Source organism: Pimephales promelas, chromosome 1 (assembly GCF_988280905.1).
Source record: "Pimephales promelas chromosome 1, fPimPro1.hap1.1, whole genome shotgun sequence".
Taxonomy (NCBI): domain Eukaryota; kingdom Metazoa; phylum Chordata; class Actinopteri; order Cypriniformes; family Leuciscidae; genus Pimephales; species Pimephales promelas.
Window position 1 is genome coordinate 36,638,923 of NC_142769.1, and position 16,825 is coordinate 36,655,747.

The following is a 16,825-nucleotide window of genomic DNA, read 5'->3' on the forward strand; positions in this document are numbered from 1 at the left end:
CCTCATCTGTATATGGCCTTCAAGAACGTTCCTTTTCTGTAGTCTGAAATAGCAGCTCTGTAAGCCGTGCCCTTGCATCAGAGCCGAACAGCGGTACCTACTGCTGCAAGACTTTAGCGGCTGCCCTGGGAGAATGTGCCTTTGATGTATTAATCCATAATTCAGACCAGATTAGCGTTTTGTGCTTTGGAGTAACTAATTACTGCCGATTGGTTTTACATATCTAATGAGAGAGAGTGAGGATGCCCTTAATGAATACGGCATGCAGAACCAAAGGGGATTAGCCCTTTCTGGAATCATGAGAAAATAGTCATTCTCAAACTCTGATGCCTTTGCAAATAGAGTCCGCAGATGAAAAAAAAACCGTATGAGTATGAGTCTATGACTGAGAGAGAGAAAAGAGAGAGCACTCTGGTGATGAGATGCATTTTACTTTTTCATCCTGTACTGTATGCGCCTCAGGGCTGCCGGAACGACTGCATTGCTCTTCTCTAAATGGATTTCTCCTCCTGCTCTATTCCCCCAGCATCCCTTTCAAAAGCCTTGCACACCGTCTCTGCGTTCTCTTTCACAACCAACCGCAGCCGTGCCGCTGAGGGATTCATGCACGACTACTGCATACAATCCATGAGCATGCAGACGCCATCTCCAACTAGGAGTGCATTTTGACTTTGATATTTACTGAAATGCACCACAGCGTTATCATGAAGCAAGCTCATCGCTTGAGGGAGAATGGCATTGTCATACTGTTGTTAACCAAATGAATGTTGGATGTTTGGAGAGCAGATTGTACTTACAGATGAAGTCAGTCCCTTGGGTGATCTCAATAGTCAGAGCCATTTTTTTCTGCTTGAATAAATTGAGTGGTTTATGTGGTGCTGCCTGGATTCATTTAAAAAAATATGAATTTGTGTGTGTGTGTGTGTGTGTGTGTGTGTGTGTGTGTATATATATATATATATATATTAGGGCTGGGCGATATGGCCTAAAAATAAAATCTCAGATTTTATTTTATTTTTTAAATTCGATTTACGATTTATTTACGACCAAAAATTCGATTTACTTATTTTTAAAATCGCCCGCAACAAAAATTTGAATTAATTCATTTAATCGATTTTTCGCCCATGCCTTATATATATATATATATATATATATATATATATAATGTATGTTTTACCGTTGTAGCTAAAGCCTGAGGTTACACTCTGCACAACAGACCTCAGGCCTTGTTCTCTCTGTGTTAGCTAATTCAGGAGGTCAGGAGCTGTGGAATTAGTCTTGATGTGATTATGGTGTCTGCTGATTAGTTTAAATGAATAAAAACTTTTTTTTTTTCCAGAGACAAAAACAGATCTGTAACAGAACTGTAATCCAAACAGAACTTTGTAATTTCTGCAGCACTAAATAGAATTGTTCCTCCAAACAAGTTTACCAAACGCACGTTTTTAGTTGTATGGAACGTAAAGCCTAAACTCATGCCAATTGTTTGAACCAGTGTTGCTATGGATGGTGGGGGCCGCTCAAACAGCGCAATGTTAAAATCCTCACAGTATTTCATGGGAAACTTACGTACTAACAAAAAGTATTTTTGCATAGAAAAAGAAAATGACAACTGTTTTGTTTTTTCTCAATTTCCTAAAAGTGTCTTTCTGTCTTTTTATTTGTATTTTTTTAGCTCAGATTGAGAGTATTCCCTGTAAAATCTGTGGAGATAAATCATCAGGGATCCATTATGGTGTTATCACCTGTGAGGGATGCAAGGTAAGAAAAAGAAAAAGAAACATCTCAGTCGATCATTTTCTTTAAAATCATAATCTTTTTTTATACTGTATACTATCATTTAAAATAGAGATTGGTGGATTTCTAGTCAGTTTTCTCATACCTATTATTTTTCTGGGTTGCGTCCGTTGCTGGAGCGTCTGGGAAGGGCCCGCTGTCAATTTACGGTATAAGAGCGGCCTGTAGAAGTGAAATCACTGACACCTTGTGGTGTTTGTTTTGACACATGAAGCTGCTCCCTGCACATATACAGATTTAAAGAGATACTCCACTTTTTTTTTTTTTTGGAAATAGGCTCATTTCACAACTCCCCCAGAGTTAAACAGTTGGGTTTTACCGTTTTCAAATCCATTCAGCCGATTTTCTGATATTTAGAAGAATATCAGTAACCAGACAGAACTTTCTGGTCTCATTGACTACCATAGTTGGAAAAAATATATACTATGGTAGTCAATGAGTCAATAAAATATTCTTCTAAATATCAGAAAATCGGCTGAATGGATTTGAAAACGGTAAAACTCACCTGTTTAACTCTGGGGGAGTTGTAAAATGAGGCTATTTCCAAAAAAGTGGAGTATCCCTTTAAAACATAGACTGTATGTATAGAGTACAATGTATAGATAATGTATAGACAATGTATATGTACAGTATATCGGTTTATCAATGTATAGAGTAGACTACCGTACATGTTGTCATATCATTCTAAAGTAATTCATTTGTTGACTAGATGCTTTATTTGTGGAGAAGAGCAGTATGTTTGGCATCAAGGCAGAGAGGACGCTAACATTAGTAGCACTTTAAGCGGTTAAAACAATGCCAAAAACTCTTTCGAGCCTGACCCGAATGTTTATTGTCATGATTAATAGTTTTGATGCCATCGATTTACGTTAGGTTATATCCAGCTGGTCAATTTTATGCATTTGGTATGCAGCAAAGTTGCATATTTAAAGATAGTGCTAGTGATAGAGTAAACCGTATCATGCAACTTGCAGAAACATATTAAGAATCAGAAATGCATTCGATTTCAGTTATTTTTATCGTCTCTAAAAGGCATATTTTATTATTTTGATTAGATAATCATCAAGTGTTCTAAAATAGAAGCAAATATAGTGTGAGAGTATATATGGAAAAATACTTTTACTTGGCAAGGACTCATTTAGTTTATAAAAGTTACAGTGAATACATTTATAATGCTGCTAAAAATGTCTAAATAAATTACAAATAAATGCTGTTTTTTGCACTTTCCATTCATAGAAGAATCCATGGTTATATTAAGCAGTGCAACTAATTTTATCTTTGGTAATAAGAAATGTTTCCTGAGCATCAAATCAGCATATTAGAATGATTTCTGTAGGGTCATGTGACACTGAAGACTGGAATAATGATAATTAAAATTCAGCTTTGCCATTAGAGGAATAAATAAAAAAATTTAATATAATAAAAATATTTTAAATTGTAATACTATTTTACTTTATTACTCATCATTCCCATTAACACACACAGACGAAAAGATTAAAGTGAAACCAGAATGCTATGCCAAAGCCTTGTTTATACTTTCATGTGAGTGTGGCATGAATAACCACAGAAGGTGAATGCGCACACCTTAGTGCTCTAGAGGCATTTACACTTCATGCATTCTTCATGCATCCAAGTTCATTTGGAGCTCACATAACGCGCCACTGCACTAGAAAGAGAGGCAAAAAATGTGCAAAAAACTCACTTATTTGGATGGAAATATGTGACTGGAATGTTATGGCCACAGTAATTGGGATATACACATGTATTATTTAGTTACTGGACTGATTAAAGAGTTTATAAATCAATCTGAATTGTGCTGCAAATGTCAAACTTAATCTAGAGGAATTATTGTTTCTCTCTCTCAGGGTTTCTTCCGGAGGAGTCAGCAGGGCACTGTGTCATATTCATGTCCTCGGCAGAAGAGCTGTCTGATCGACCGGACCAGCAGAAACCGCTGCCAGCACTGTCGCCTGCAGAAATGCTTAGCAGTGGGCATGTCAAGAGATGGTATGCTCTCAACTCTCACAGTAGTCTGAGTGATGTGCATGTGGCTGCTGGTGTATCTAATTCTCTCCAGTTATTTAGAGTGTGACAGTAGAGTTTATAATGTAAAAATCCCATTCGTTTTCGCCATAGAAAAACTTACCATGAGCTTTGATGTTTTTAAGCAATGGCATATGCTAAAACATTTGCATTTTTTCAAATATTTTGTAATTCAGTTATCATTTCAGTTGCATTTTTTGCAGTGCTTTATTGTAGAAATTGAAGTAGTCCTTTGGATGAAACCAGACACTGACACTGTTTTTCATGTTTAATACAGCACAGCTGCTTGATTTTAAGCAATTTATTGTATAAAGTGATATATAAATAAACATGACGTGACTTTATGCCGAATTGCAGAGCTCATGCAAACATATCCATTTCTATGTATATATATATTTTTTTTTTTAATACTTGTTGTTTTCTACAGAAGCCCTGAACCACAACAAAAAATGTAGCATTACGAGATTAAAGTCGAAAAATTTCGAGATTAAAGTCGAAACATTTCAACTTTAAAAACATAAAATGTTTCAACTTTAATCTCAAAAGGTTTCAACTTTAATCTCAAAAGGTTTCAACTTTAATCTCCGGATGTTTCGACTTTAATCTCGAAATGCTAGATTTTTTTTTTTTTTTTACATTGTGGTTCAGGGCTTCCTTCGTTTTCTTAATTTTGTTGTGTGTTAATTATGTTAATGAGAGGAAAGCACGCCACTCAGCAGTGTGGGCAGTGTTGGATGTTCGCTAACAGTATATCGCTGTTCACGTATTTCGCACTTTGTTTTACCCCAATCAAAGAATGGGAAAGAACTTTGCCTTGAGTATATCAAAGCATTTATTAATCCTAGTGGATGTTAGTCCCAACATTTACTAATACATTATTAAAATCAAAAGGGACATTATTGTAAAGCGGTATCAATGCTTTAAAACATATAGCATGATAATAAGGTCATTAATGATTAACCGACTGCTTTTATCTTGCTTTTGTGTGGTCGCTTGCAGCTGTGAAGTTCGGCCGCATGTCTAAGAAGCAGAGGGACAGTCTTTTCGCAGAAGTTCAGAAACACCGCCAACAGCAGCAGGATGAGAAAATGGGTGATGAGACCGAGAAGGGGCGGGAACCTCAACCTCCAGGAGAGGCAGAGCCACTCACACCCTCTTACGCCCTGTCCACCAATGGCGTCACAGAGCTCCCAGATGACCTCAGTGGATACGTGAATGGTCAGACCCCAGAAGAGGGAAAGGCAGATCCAGCAATTGGAGGATTTTACCTGGACATTCAGCCCTCTCCAGACCAGTCAGGTCTAGACATGGATGGCATTAAACTAGAACCTGTATGCGACCTTAGCTCAGACTCTGGCCTGGATCAATATTGTTGCTATAGCAATGGAGAATCTTCACCTCCTGACAGTGATCTAGGTAATACTAATCACTTGCAAAAATACATATTTCACATGAAAAAAAAAAATCTTATTTTGGATGCTTGAATTGAATACATCATAGAAGTACAAAGACAGAATATTTTTGTATCATAGATTAACTATTAGTTATGTTGGCATCATTTGCCATGTAATTGCAAAGAAAGGAAATATCAAATTAAATTACATTGTGCCGCCCTAAATAATTATAAAGGATGTTGCCATTACGGGCATGATTGACAGCTGTGGGGTTTGAAACAGCAGGGGTCTCTGAACTCACCTCCATGGCCCATTTAACATGTCATTAGTAGGAAGTACCTCATTAACACACGCCAGTCAAAGAGTACCAGAGCACTTTTCCCACCTTTTTACTGAAATTAGTCTTAATGAATTTGTTTTAGAAAATGTAATGCGGCAATAATATTCAGAATATCTGATGTGCATTTTACAAGCCCAGGAATGTGTGTCATCTCCAGCTGTTTGACTATTTGTGTGTTTCTAACAAAGAACATCTGTCAGAGAACATCTGCAAGTCTCACCTGGAGACGTGCCAGTATCTTCGAGAGGAACTACAGCCCAGCAATTGGCAGACAGTCTTACAGACCGACCTGGACACGTACCAAAAGAAGGTGTTTGGTTATGTCTTTTTGGCTCTGTGCACACCTGGTATTAACATCTCGGATGATCTTATCACAAGTGGTCAGCCGAGACGAATCGCTTTAATGTCTCAAATTTATTTAATGACCACCACTGGATTTTATAGAGCTTCCAAAAATTTTTCTAGTCAACTTGTAGTCGTTAATTAAAGCCATTAGTCGAGTAGTCGCACATTTATGAATTGAATAATTATTCAGTTAAGTGTGGGACTAATTTAGCTTCCGCACTTCGCACAAACACTTAGATATAGTTTAACGGTAGAGCGAGCGGCCATGTAAAGTGGCTAACATAAGGCTACAATTTAAATGTTCTTAAATGATAAGCCATGTTTGATGTTGATGAATGATAGGCGAACTTTTGGATTTCCTGCCTGATATAATTACCATATGGACCATTTAACGATGAGTCTGTCTCGAACTGACGTGACTTTGCCAATTCCTGTGGAATTTGGTCGACAAAGCCTTGTTTGACTAAGCCTTTTTCATCGACTAACGTTTGGTCGACTATAGGAGCGACTGCATGCTTCATATGGTGTGTTTTATGAGTAGTGCATGTTGATAAAAGTTTATAAAAAGGAAACATTTGTAATAATTAGTTTATTTCTTGTTTTACCTACATTTCTTCTTTGTTTTGTATGTATGTATGTATCAATGGATGGACAGACAAATGGATGAGTGCACTTTATGAGGAATAATCAGGTGTGTGTACTAACAGACCGTCTCTCTGCACCATCTAGTCTCAGGAGGACATGTGGCAGCTGTGTGCGGTTAAAGTCACCGAAGCAGTGCAGTATGTGGTTGAGTTTGCCAAGCGCATTGATGGATTCATGGAGCTCTGTCAGAATGATCAGATCGTGCTGCTCAAAGCAGGTACACTTCAGATAAAGTTCTAAACATATCCTAGTTCGCATAACCAGCAAAAGTACATCAATGAAGTGACAAACTGTGGCAGAACCACTGAAAACTATTTTTTTTTCCTGTGTTTTTCTGCTTCTCAGGTTCTTTAGAAGTTGTGTTTGTGAGGATGTGTCGGGCATATAACTCCCAGAACAACACCGTCTATTTTGACAGCAAATATGCTGGGCCGGAGGTCTTCAAAGCTCTGGGTGCGCATTAAGAACTGGATTTCTTTTTTTAAAGGAAAAGGAAATTGCAAATGGAAATGCAAAGCATTAACCACTGTTTTTATGCTTTTCTAGGCTGTGATGATCTTATCAGCTCTGTGTTCGAGTTTGCTAAGAGCCTGAACTCTCTACAGCTAAGTGAGGATGAGATTGGCCTGTTTTCATCATACGTGCTGATGTCTGCAGGTGAGGGAAGAAAAGTAAAGGCAATATCAGAGAGATTCATTAATGGGAGTTGGGATTGCATCAGTTATGCAGAGGCTTTGATTCTGCAGTCTCTGAATATCAGGGTTGTGCACCTTCTATAATAAAATGTAAAATTCCAGTGCAACAAACTTCCATTTTCTGTAAAACCGGTTGCATCACTTCCAGTTCAGGCCTTTGGTGTGTGATTTGTTTATTACATAGAGCCATATTACTTAATGAGAAATGAGATCTGTTTTTCTTTTTATTCATGTGAAATTTGGCATAAATTACATTTTAACATTTATTACAAAAGAAAATAGTTCTTTAAAAATTGTAATAGTATTTTATAATATTGCCGGTTTTACTCTGTTTTTTATCAAGTAAGTTCAGCCTTCATGAGCAAAAGAGACTCCTTTCAAAAACATTTTAAAAAATCGCACCGGCCCCAAACGTTTGAAAGGGTGTATATATTTAATAATATTTAATAAATAATAAACTTTTTGTGGAAGAACACTTAATCAAATAAATTATATAATGTCTTCTGGGAAATTTCCGCTTCCTGTCATTCCAGTTGAACTTTCTCTGGGGTGTGACCAATGCAGTTCTAATTCCAACTCATCAGAATTTTCCCCAACCCTGCTGAATCTGTGCAGGGACTGAACTGTTTTTGTGTGTGTAGATCGCTGCTGGCTGCAGGAGAAGACCCGAGTGGAGAAACTCCAGCAGAAGATCAAGATCGCCTTGCAGAACCTCCTACAGAAGAACCAGAGGGATGAGGGAATTCTCACAAAGGTACATACGTGCATGAATGCGGTTACATTCATATTATACTAGTTAGTTTTACTCATCGGATCACTGTTGGTGTATGTGTATATATACACACTGTATTTATATTAGTGCTTTCAAAATCGATTAATTGCGATCTAACATAAGTTTTTGTTTATAGTGTACGTGTATATATTTTATTATATTTGTATGTACTGTATATTACATATACAGTGCGTGCAGAATTATTAGGCACAATGATTTTCTTATAATTTTTTTCCCCAGGCACTTTTTACCAATTCCAAACACATTAATCTTAATCTTAACTACTATTCATTTTGTATTAAATCATTTATAAGTGGTGTATAATTGTTCATTAAGGCTGCAAATGAAAAAAAAAATCTTTTACAGATGAAATAAGCCAAAAAAGAGACTTAACTCAGACTGAATAGTCAAAAATTATTAAATGCCCATGAGAAGAATGCAATAGTAATGCAATACTAGAAATTGCAGTTAAGGCGTGACCATTGGACAGTGAAATGCTCGTTGGTTCATCAGAGTGAGACAAAAACAGATGAAGAAGAAAAGACACATGTTAACTGCTAAATAATTAATGTGAAGAATTAAGTTTAAAACCATCAGGAACCCTTTAGTCTCCAGCGCCACCATTTTCCAGAACTGCAACCTGCCCAGAGTCTCCCTGAAGTGCAAGATGTCAGGATCTCGAAGACTGAGGTTAGGTAAAGAATCCTAGAAAATGACCCTCACTTAATAAGAATCATAAGCTGAAGTGTAGTAAAATACATTTTTAATAGGCTTTATTGACAGACTGATTGAGAGTGACTCTTGAAGGACCAGCATCACATCCTCTCGTACCGCTGTTTGAAGAATTCATCTTCCAGAATCTGGCAGTAACATTTGGGAGTTCATTTTTAGTCCATCTCAGCAAAACAGTTCAGGACTTCAGGGTAGGAGGAGATGGACTTAAAATGAACTCTCAAAACTTACTGCCAGATTCTGGAAGATGGATTCTTCAGATGGGTTCCTGATGGTTTCACACTCATCATCTTAATTCTTTAGCAGTTAACATGTGTCTTTCCTTCTCCACCTGTTTTTGTCTGACTCTGCTGAACCAGTGAGCATTTCACTGTCCAATGGTTATTATCCCTTAACTGCAATTTTTAATATTCCATCCCTCTCATGGGCATTTAATAATTTACTTTTTGGCTTATTTCATCTGTAAAAGAAAACGTGCCTAATAACTATGCACACCTGAATAAAATGCGTTTTTCCTTTGCAGCCTTCATGAAGAATTACACATCACTTATAAATGATTAAATACAAAATTAATAGTACTTATTAAGATTAATGTGGTTTGGAATTGGTACAAATGTGCATGGGAAAAAATGTGATCAGAAAATCAACGTGCCTAACAATTCTACATGCACTGTGTGCGTGTGTTTGTAAAATAAACAAATAAATGCAGCTTTGGTGAACATGAAGTTGTCTACACAAGTCAAATATCTCTATTTTTGATGTCCTTCCTTTAGCTGGTCTGTAAAGTGTCCACCGTTCGGATGTTATGCCGTCGCCACATGGAGAAACTGAGCGCATTCAGAGCTCTTTACCCAGAAACAGTCCAAACACGCTTCCCTCCACTCTATAAGGAGCTGTTTGGCTCCGAATTTGAGCAGGTTCTGCCTCAGGAGGCCTGATAGAGACTTATCCTAATACTGCACAGATTCAGAGACAAAAAGACTCAGAGAGAGAGAGAGAGATAATACTAACATGCTGACAAGAACTCTAATCTCACTTCAGCCTCAGTTCATGCACACTGCATTCTCACAAAGCACTTCTCAGTGTCCAGCTACACTTTTAACTCGCCCCATTGGCCGAGCACCAGAAGGCTGACAAGAAGAGAAGACTATAGATGCGAGGGGGGAAAAAAAACAGGCCGATATTTTGTAATGTGATTCAGAGCGTTCCTCAATCCCACAGCTTTATCTTTCAGCCTCCTGTTCCGACTGTATGGGAATCGTAGTGGACACGCCCACTGCGTTTAACTGCCCCAGCAGCGCCCTCTACCGGCCATAACGGGTAATGAGGTGTCTGGCTGGGGTAGAGAGGGACAGGAAATGAACGTCTGGAGCTGAAATCCCTGTCTTTCTTCTCCGTTGGCACAATGAACCACCCATGTTGGTGCTAGCATCACAGCACTGCCCTTTACTGACTTCTTCCACTACACAGACATCAGCAGGGACATCATTCGGCAAAACCACTGCCCCAGCCGCAGGAGAAGCCAGTGGACAAGGCATGACATGGGACTCAAACTATGAGACCTGAATCACTATCGTAGTGAAACTTACATGATCAAATGGTATATTCTGAGGCAGTGAGCTCAAATACGTGCATATATACTTGTTATATGGTTAGTTAAATCATGCAATGTATGATGTTTAGAACTTAACGAAAGGTAGCACTTTGTGTTTTTTCCCAGCAATAAACGATTTCAATTCATTTTGTGAAAAAATCTGAAGGAACATGCTGTTATTTTAGATCTGTGAGATCTGAAATACTTGTCTGTGTTTTGTCAAATCTGTCTTTTAAAGCCAGCTCGCGTTGTCTAGAGTAGACAGTGGTGTGACGCCCTGTTGTGCCATATTGATTCTGTAATTAGATTTCCGTCAAAGTGAGCTGAGTAGAGAGATGATTGACAGACGAGGGGCATGTGTTGACATTCCAGGGGATCTAGCTGTTTGTATTAAATGTCGTGGGGATGGAGGAGGTTGACGTTGTTCCTAACTGACCCTTTTTGAGATATGTTGAGATTCGTTTTGCACCTAGTAATGCTCATCAGGGAAGAGGAGAGAATAAAGAGTCACTTTTGCGTTTCATTCTTTAATTTGCAGCTGTGTACACATGCAGGCTTGGGGTTTTTTTTTTTCACAGTAACTTTGTGTCAACACTTTTGTGCCCCTTCACCAACACTCATTTGAACCAAATTGAATGCATTTAGCACGCAGCCTACATACAAGGACAAGCAATAACCTTAGTAAATATGTTCCGATCTAACATCTCTGTTAAATGTTTTTTGTAAGGGCTGGCACTGCTTTATCTGTAGTGTTCTTGTTTGTATCTGTTCCGTGAAAGACAATCCATTCGATATCTGACCTCATTAAAGGGTATTTTGGGACTGCTCAGGGAAACTATTGTTTTATAGTTGAGGAGGAGAGTCAGAAACTGCAAGGAGACGGCGGTATAGTACAGTCGTTTGAAAAAAAAAAAAAGTGTAAAAAGCACAGTGAAATCGTCCTCTTCGAGCATCAGGGTCTGGTGTGGAAATGAAGAATTATCCAAAACAATACTGAGCAGAAAGCAATAATAACGGCATAATCATGTTTTGAATATGAAAATTGCATGCAAATGCTTTAAATGCAGAACTTTGTCATGTGTTTTTGTTTGCTTTGAAATTCGCTTGGTTTGGCCTCTCCCATGCCCCAGTGTCTTTATCCCCTTTCCTATTTTGATTTGGCCTATATGTATTCTCTGTGAATATATTTTTTAGCAGTCCTCAATCCCACTGTTTGTGCTGGTTATATCTAACTTTTTGGTTGGCTGTTAAAGAAGTATTATGGCACTTAAATGGTTAGCAAATTAATTTTTTTTTTACAATCAATTAAATGCTTTTTGATTTCTGACCTTATCAAGGTTTGGTATGAATTCTAGCTGTTTATTATTATGACGTGTAACGTGTGGTATTCTCTGTGTGCTAGTCCAGAGGCCTGGAATGTTCTTCTTTATTTGCCAATTATCCTTTAAATGTCCATCACTAAGGCAGTATTGTATTTTTCTCTTGCTTTGGTTTTGGGGCATGAGTACTTATTCTGTCTATGTATGTGTTAAAACAAGAGTATCACAGTAACACAGTCCCTTTTAAGGTTGTCATATTTTCACTGACAAATGACCAAATGTTTTATATGATATACACACCATAATATGCTAATTTGTGAGTAATGTATCATTTGAGTGGATCACAGTTTGTACTGAAGAAAAACTTCATTGTTTAGGAGTCTGGGGTTTTTCATCTGTACATATTTCCATTCTTAATTTTTAACAGATTAACCAATGGTCTTTTGATTTAATCCACAAGCACTCTTCAACTAGTACACCTGTAGAAAGGGTCTGTTTCTTCCTATTTGTTCGTTTTGAGGTATTTTGCCTTTGTTTTGTATATACACCTGTACAAAAAATGCAAAAGTATTGTTTTCTTTGAAATACAGTTTTCATCTAATGTTGTGATTTTTGTATTTAGAGGTTTAACCCCCTAAATTACTTTTATTAAAGACGCATGTCACACATTGACAAATAGTGTGTTGAACGTGCTGAGGACAATAAAAAAAAAATCCCACAGCTTGTGATGAAAATCGAAGTTGTCATGCTCTCTTTTATGTTGGTTCATTAGGCAGCTTCAGCAAATTTGATGACTTAAAATTGTTATATTAAAATTAGGGCTGTCAAACGATTAATCGCATCCAAAATAAAAGTTTGTGTTTACATAATATATGTGGGTGCACTGTGTATAATTATGTTATATAAATACACACACATGCTTGTATTTAAGAAATATTTTCATGTATATACGTTTTAGATTTATATATAATTTATATTATATATAAATATCAATATTTTATATATAAATAATATTTTTTGTGTGTGTATTTATATATATAACATAATTATACACAGTGCACCCACATATATTATTTAAACACAAACTTTTATTTTGGATGCGATTAATCATTTGACAGCCCTAATTAAAATAATTTATATTAACGTTATTATACATAATATAACTTTTTCTAAAATTTTAAATGCTAATTTAAGGAGGAGAAAAATACATATTTCTTGTTTTAAGTTGTCCCCTTACTAAACAAAGCCATTTTCATATGTTTGGAGGGAAGGTGGAAAGGTTCATTGAGTGGGGGTGATTTCTCATTTGCCAACGATGTCCAAAAAGGAATGCAAAGACAGGAAAATAGATTAACTTAAAAGTAACAGGATCAAGAAGCAGCAAAGAGCATGGACATAAGTGAGGAACATTGAAAGTTGCGAACCACTTCTATAGAGAACCTATGAACCTGGGGCATTAATTATGGAATTATTTTTTGTTTTGTTTTTTTACTCTGAATATTTGCATTTAACTTAAAAAAACCTAAATAGTAAGTTTGATAACCAGACAAAAATAACAATACTCTGAATTTCTGCTTTGTGATTTACTGTGGGGTTTTTTTTCTGTTAAAGGGAGCTAAAGGCTCACTGATTAGATCAGTTTTTCTTTCAGGACCACTGTTGTATAAAGATTGACAATTAGCATACAGTTATTGGCTGTATGGTTCTGTTCTGCAGGAACTCCATGCACCCTATTTTGAAAAGAGCAGGGAGCGCAGTTATAACCCTCTTATCATTAATGTTTTTAATGACAGTAATTTAATGCAATAAATCAAGATAAATGACAGTCTGATTCGAAGAGTCCTGACTGTGGACAAGAGGAGCTGGGGATGAATGAGGGTAATTGGATAAAGCTGCTATTAATATTTCTTTAGGTAAACATGGAGGGTGGCTGATTGCTTGACTGATGTGACCTGCCAGAACTAATGCTATGCTTGATTTCCATGCCGTTTCGTCGATATTAAAGCTTCAGTCCTTAGCTTTTTGGGGTTAAAAATTATCCAAAATAAATTTTTTGAGAAAATACATAACCAGCCAGTGTTCATGTCGAGCATGTCTTTGCGTCATTACGTCACATCTATACACATAAAGAAGGAGTCTCACATAGTAGGCTATGAGTGTGTGAGGATGTTGGAGGTGGAGATTTATAGCCTTTTCTCACAGCACTTGATATAATTAAACTTATTAATTTGATGGCAGATCCAGAAAGGTACAAACGACAATCACCAGTGACAACAGATTCACCTGCTGTAAAATGCAAAAGACTTCATTCGGACTTCAGAGTGGCTACAGACAAAAAAGAGAAACAAACATGTAGTCACGCAATGCTGACGTTGTGAACGTTAACAATTTGAGAACAAAGTATAACTTTTTGCGTGATATATCTTATAAGCGATTGTTAGATTTAATCAGCGCGATTTACTGCAATGTCAGAACCAAAACAAAAGTGGATGTTACTTGATGTTACTTCAGATGACATTTTCTGGTGAAAATTCTTATATTGGTCATACTTCCAAAAAGAATAATCTGTGATTCTAAATGACACTATCCACACCGGCGCGGCGACTGACAGCCTCACAGACTCCTCCAACATTGTGTTCATCCGCGCTGTGTCGTGTCGAAGTACAACTCGCGCAAAGCTGATAATTCCACAAATGACTGCAATTGCAGAAACAGAGATGGCGACAAAGAGAAAGACTGCAGACTGCAGCTTTAAAGAAATATGAGTGTATAGTCACTATCATATTACTAAACAGGCCTCACATATCAACAGAAAATAATTTCAGTTCTGTCTAAATTAAATTTGAGTTCAGTTAAATAGTTTGCTTCTGATCTAAAGTGTTGTAACAATAGATTCATTTTTCAATTCAAGCTCAGATTAAAATGCAAAGATTGGGATGATGCTGATGGTATTTACTATCACTGTGCAGATGGACTGACCCTTATTTATGATTATAGAATGAATAACCTCATTATGGCAAGTCATTACTCAGTGCTTGTTGCATGGGTTGCCATGGATGCAAGTCTAGAACAATGATTGCTAGGAAACACATGAACCCTTTACTAAACATCTATTCTGAGCTACTATAACAGTCATCCTCATTTATGTTTATTAGCTTTTGCTTTTAAAGGCACAAAGGAGAAAATCAACAGAATAGATTGTGGCCTGCTAGTGTGAAATGTATTTGTGTAGACGTCAGTGTACCGTCTGTTCTCACTATAAAACCCAGCCCTCTGTTATCACTTCGACTATGATTGAGAGTACAGTCAGGCATTGGCAGAAACTGCTGATTGAGGAATACTTCTCCACCTTCAGCAAACATACTTCCTTTGAATCCTTAAACACCATGTGTGGTGTGGTTTAATGCAACTAGTCAATCCAAATTAACATATTGATCCTGTTAAACATGTATTATGGTTTAACTCACTCTTAACAATTAATCTGTAATGCATAAAATACTTGCATTAGTACAAATGCATTAGGAAAAGACTTGATGGTTGTTCATCCAATATCCATTATATATTTTTGATAGCAAGTCAAATGTCTTACTTTTTCATTCTCAATGATTGTATGAACTAGCACATTGTCATTTCTGTTTTATTGTCATTGTAAGTTACTGAGTGAATGTTTGCAGAATGTTAATTTAGGAATGTTTAACTGGGATTAGTCGCTGTAGTGCTATAGTGCCTTTATTTCACACACCACATACAAGTGAGTCTTAATTCATGGCCTCTCTGCCAAGAACATAGTGGGTGATGGGGTTGCCACACAGCTCTATTTCTCATAATTCACCAAAATTTCATCCAAAATGAGTTTTTCTATGTATTTGAAGACACATACTGTACATTCATGATGGATATGCTAACTGAAATTCATGCACAGGACTGCAACCATGACATCAGAGATGAAAAATAGAAAAAAAGATGTATGCATGTCTGTGTCAGATGCAGTGTAGTGGGTAACACATTACAAGTAATGTGAGTTAAATAAATTGATTACTTTTGTCAAGTAACTAAAGTAACATTACTTTTACATTTACAAAAAACATCTGAGTTACTTTCTCAAATAAGTAACACAAGTTAATTTGTCCCAATGTTGAGAGAATTCGGAAGTAAAGGTGCAGAGGCGTGTGTGCTGCGTAAATATGATGGTTATTTGTAGTTCTAGACTAAATGTGAACATTAACTTTCTCATCACACTTGCACAAAAACAGATTCAGTATTCCCTAAAATGAATAAATATGGTGAAATACAAACTCAGAATATTACTCAAACCTATTACACAAATATACTTTATTTAATCTCACATTATTAACCACCACCTTTGCTGCTGACCTTGGATAATCCAATTCAATCCTTCTAACTTTGATAAACCACATTTATTTATGAATTAATGAATGAATGAAGTAAGAGTGTGGAATTAGAAATGAATACTAATCATTATGAATCTGTATTAATTATTAGATATGATTAGTACAGATATGAATTTGCATTTCCTTTAGCCCGAGGTTTATTCATGTCACTTTTGGTGTGAAAAGGCCTTTACATTTGCCAATAGTATACTTGCTGTCCCCAGGTGAGAAAAAGTAATGCAATATCACTTTCCATAGCAGTAATTTAAAAGTCAGCATAAAAAGTAATTTGGTAACACAATTAGTTACTTTTTTAGGGAGAAACGCAATATTGTAATGCATTACTTTTAAATGTAACTTTCCCCAACACTGGTCAGACGAGTACGGGTTTGTGATTCACAATTCATTTTTAATTCAACAGCTGATGACAATTTTACTCAGTTCAAGTGTTCAAGTTCAAGAGATCTAGATGTGAACAATTTGGGAAATTTCTCCACATTTTCTAATCTGTATTCATTTTAATTTTATGTTAAAACCACGTCCAAAATGTGGGCAGACATATAATTTAATTAGGCCTATAACATTTCAAATAATGTAAAATGAAAACAGTTTATTTAGTTACGATGCCAGTGAAACCAAGTTCTGTTTGAAAATGTACAGTTATACAGTAGTAACCTTAACTGTAATAACTGACGTTTTGGCACAAAGTGTGAATACCATGGACATGGTCCATTTTAGTAAGGAATGTGTAGCCCAGT

General features: G+C 36.5%; 1 protein-coding gene across 2 annotated transcripts in view; it reads left to right on the top strand.

The window, feature by feature from the left end:
* The window catches only part of rorab (RAR-related orphan receptor A, paralog b), a 49,252-nt gene extending 39,333 nt beyond the window's left edge, over nt 1-9,919 (top strand). For both annotated transcript variants that reach the window (XM_039662690.2, XM_039662691.2), the window contains 9 exons: nt 1,676-1,761; nt 3,663-3,804; nt 4,840-5,256; nt 5,763-5,884; nt 6,649-6,781; nt 6,910-7,017; nt 7,111-7,221; nt 7,901-8,013; nt 9,537-9,919. In XM_039662690.2, the coding sequence (XP_039518624.2) occupies nt 1,676-1,761; nt 3,663-3,804; nt 4,840-5,256; nt 5,763-5,884; nt 6,649-6,781; nt 6,910-7,017; nt 7,111-7,221; nt 7,901-8,013; nt 9,537-9,701 (1,397 nt within the window). In that variant the 3' untranslated portion in view covers nt 9,702-9,919. The remainder of the gene's footprint in view (nt 1-1,675; nt 1,762-3,662; nt 3,805-4,839; nt 5,257-5,762; nt 5,885-6,648; nt 6,782-6,909; nt 7,018-7,110; nt 7,222-7,900; nt 8,014-9,536) is intronic.
* Nucleotides 9,920-16,825: the final 6,906 nt, after the last annotated feature.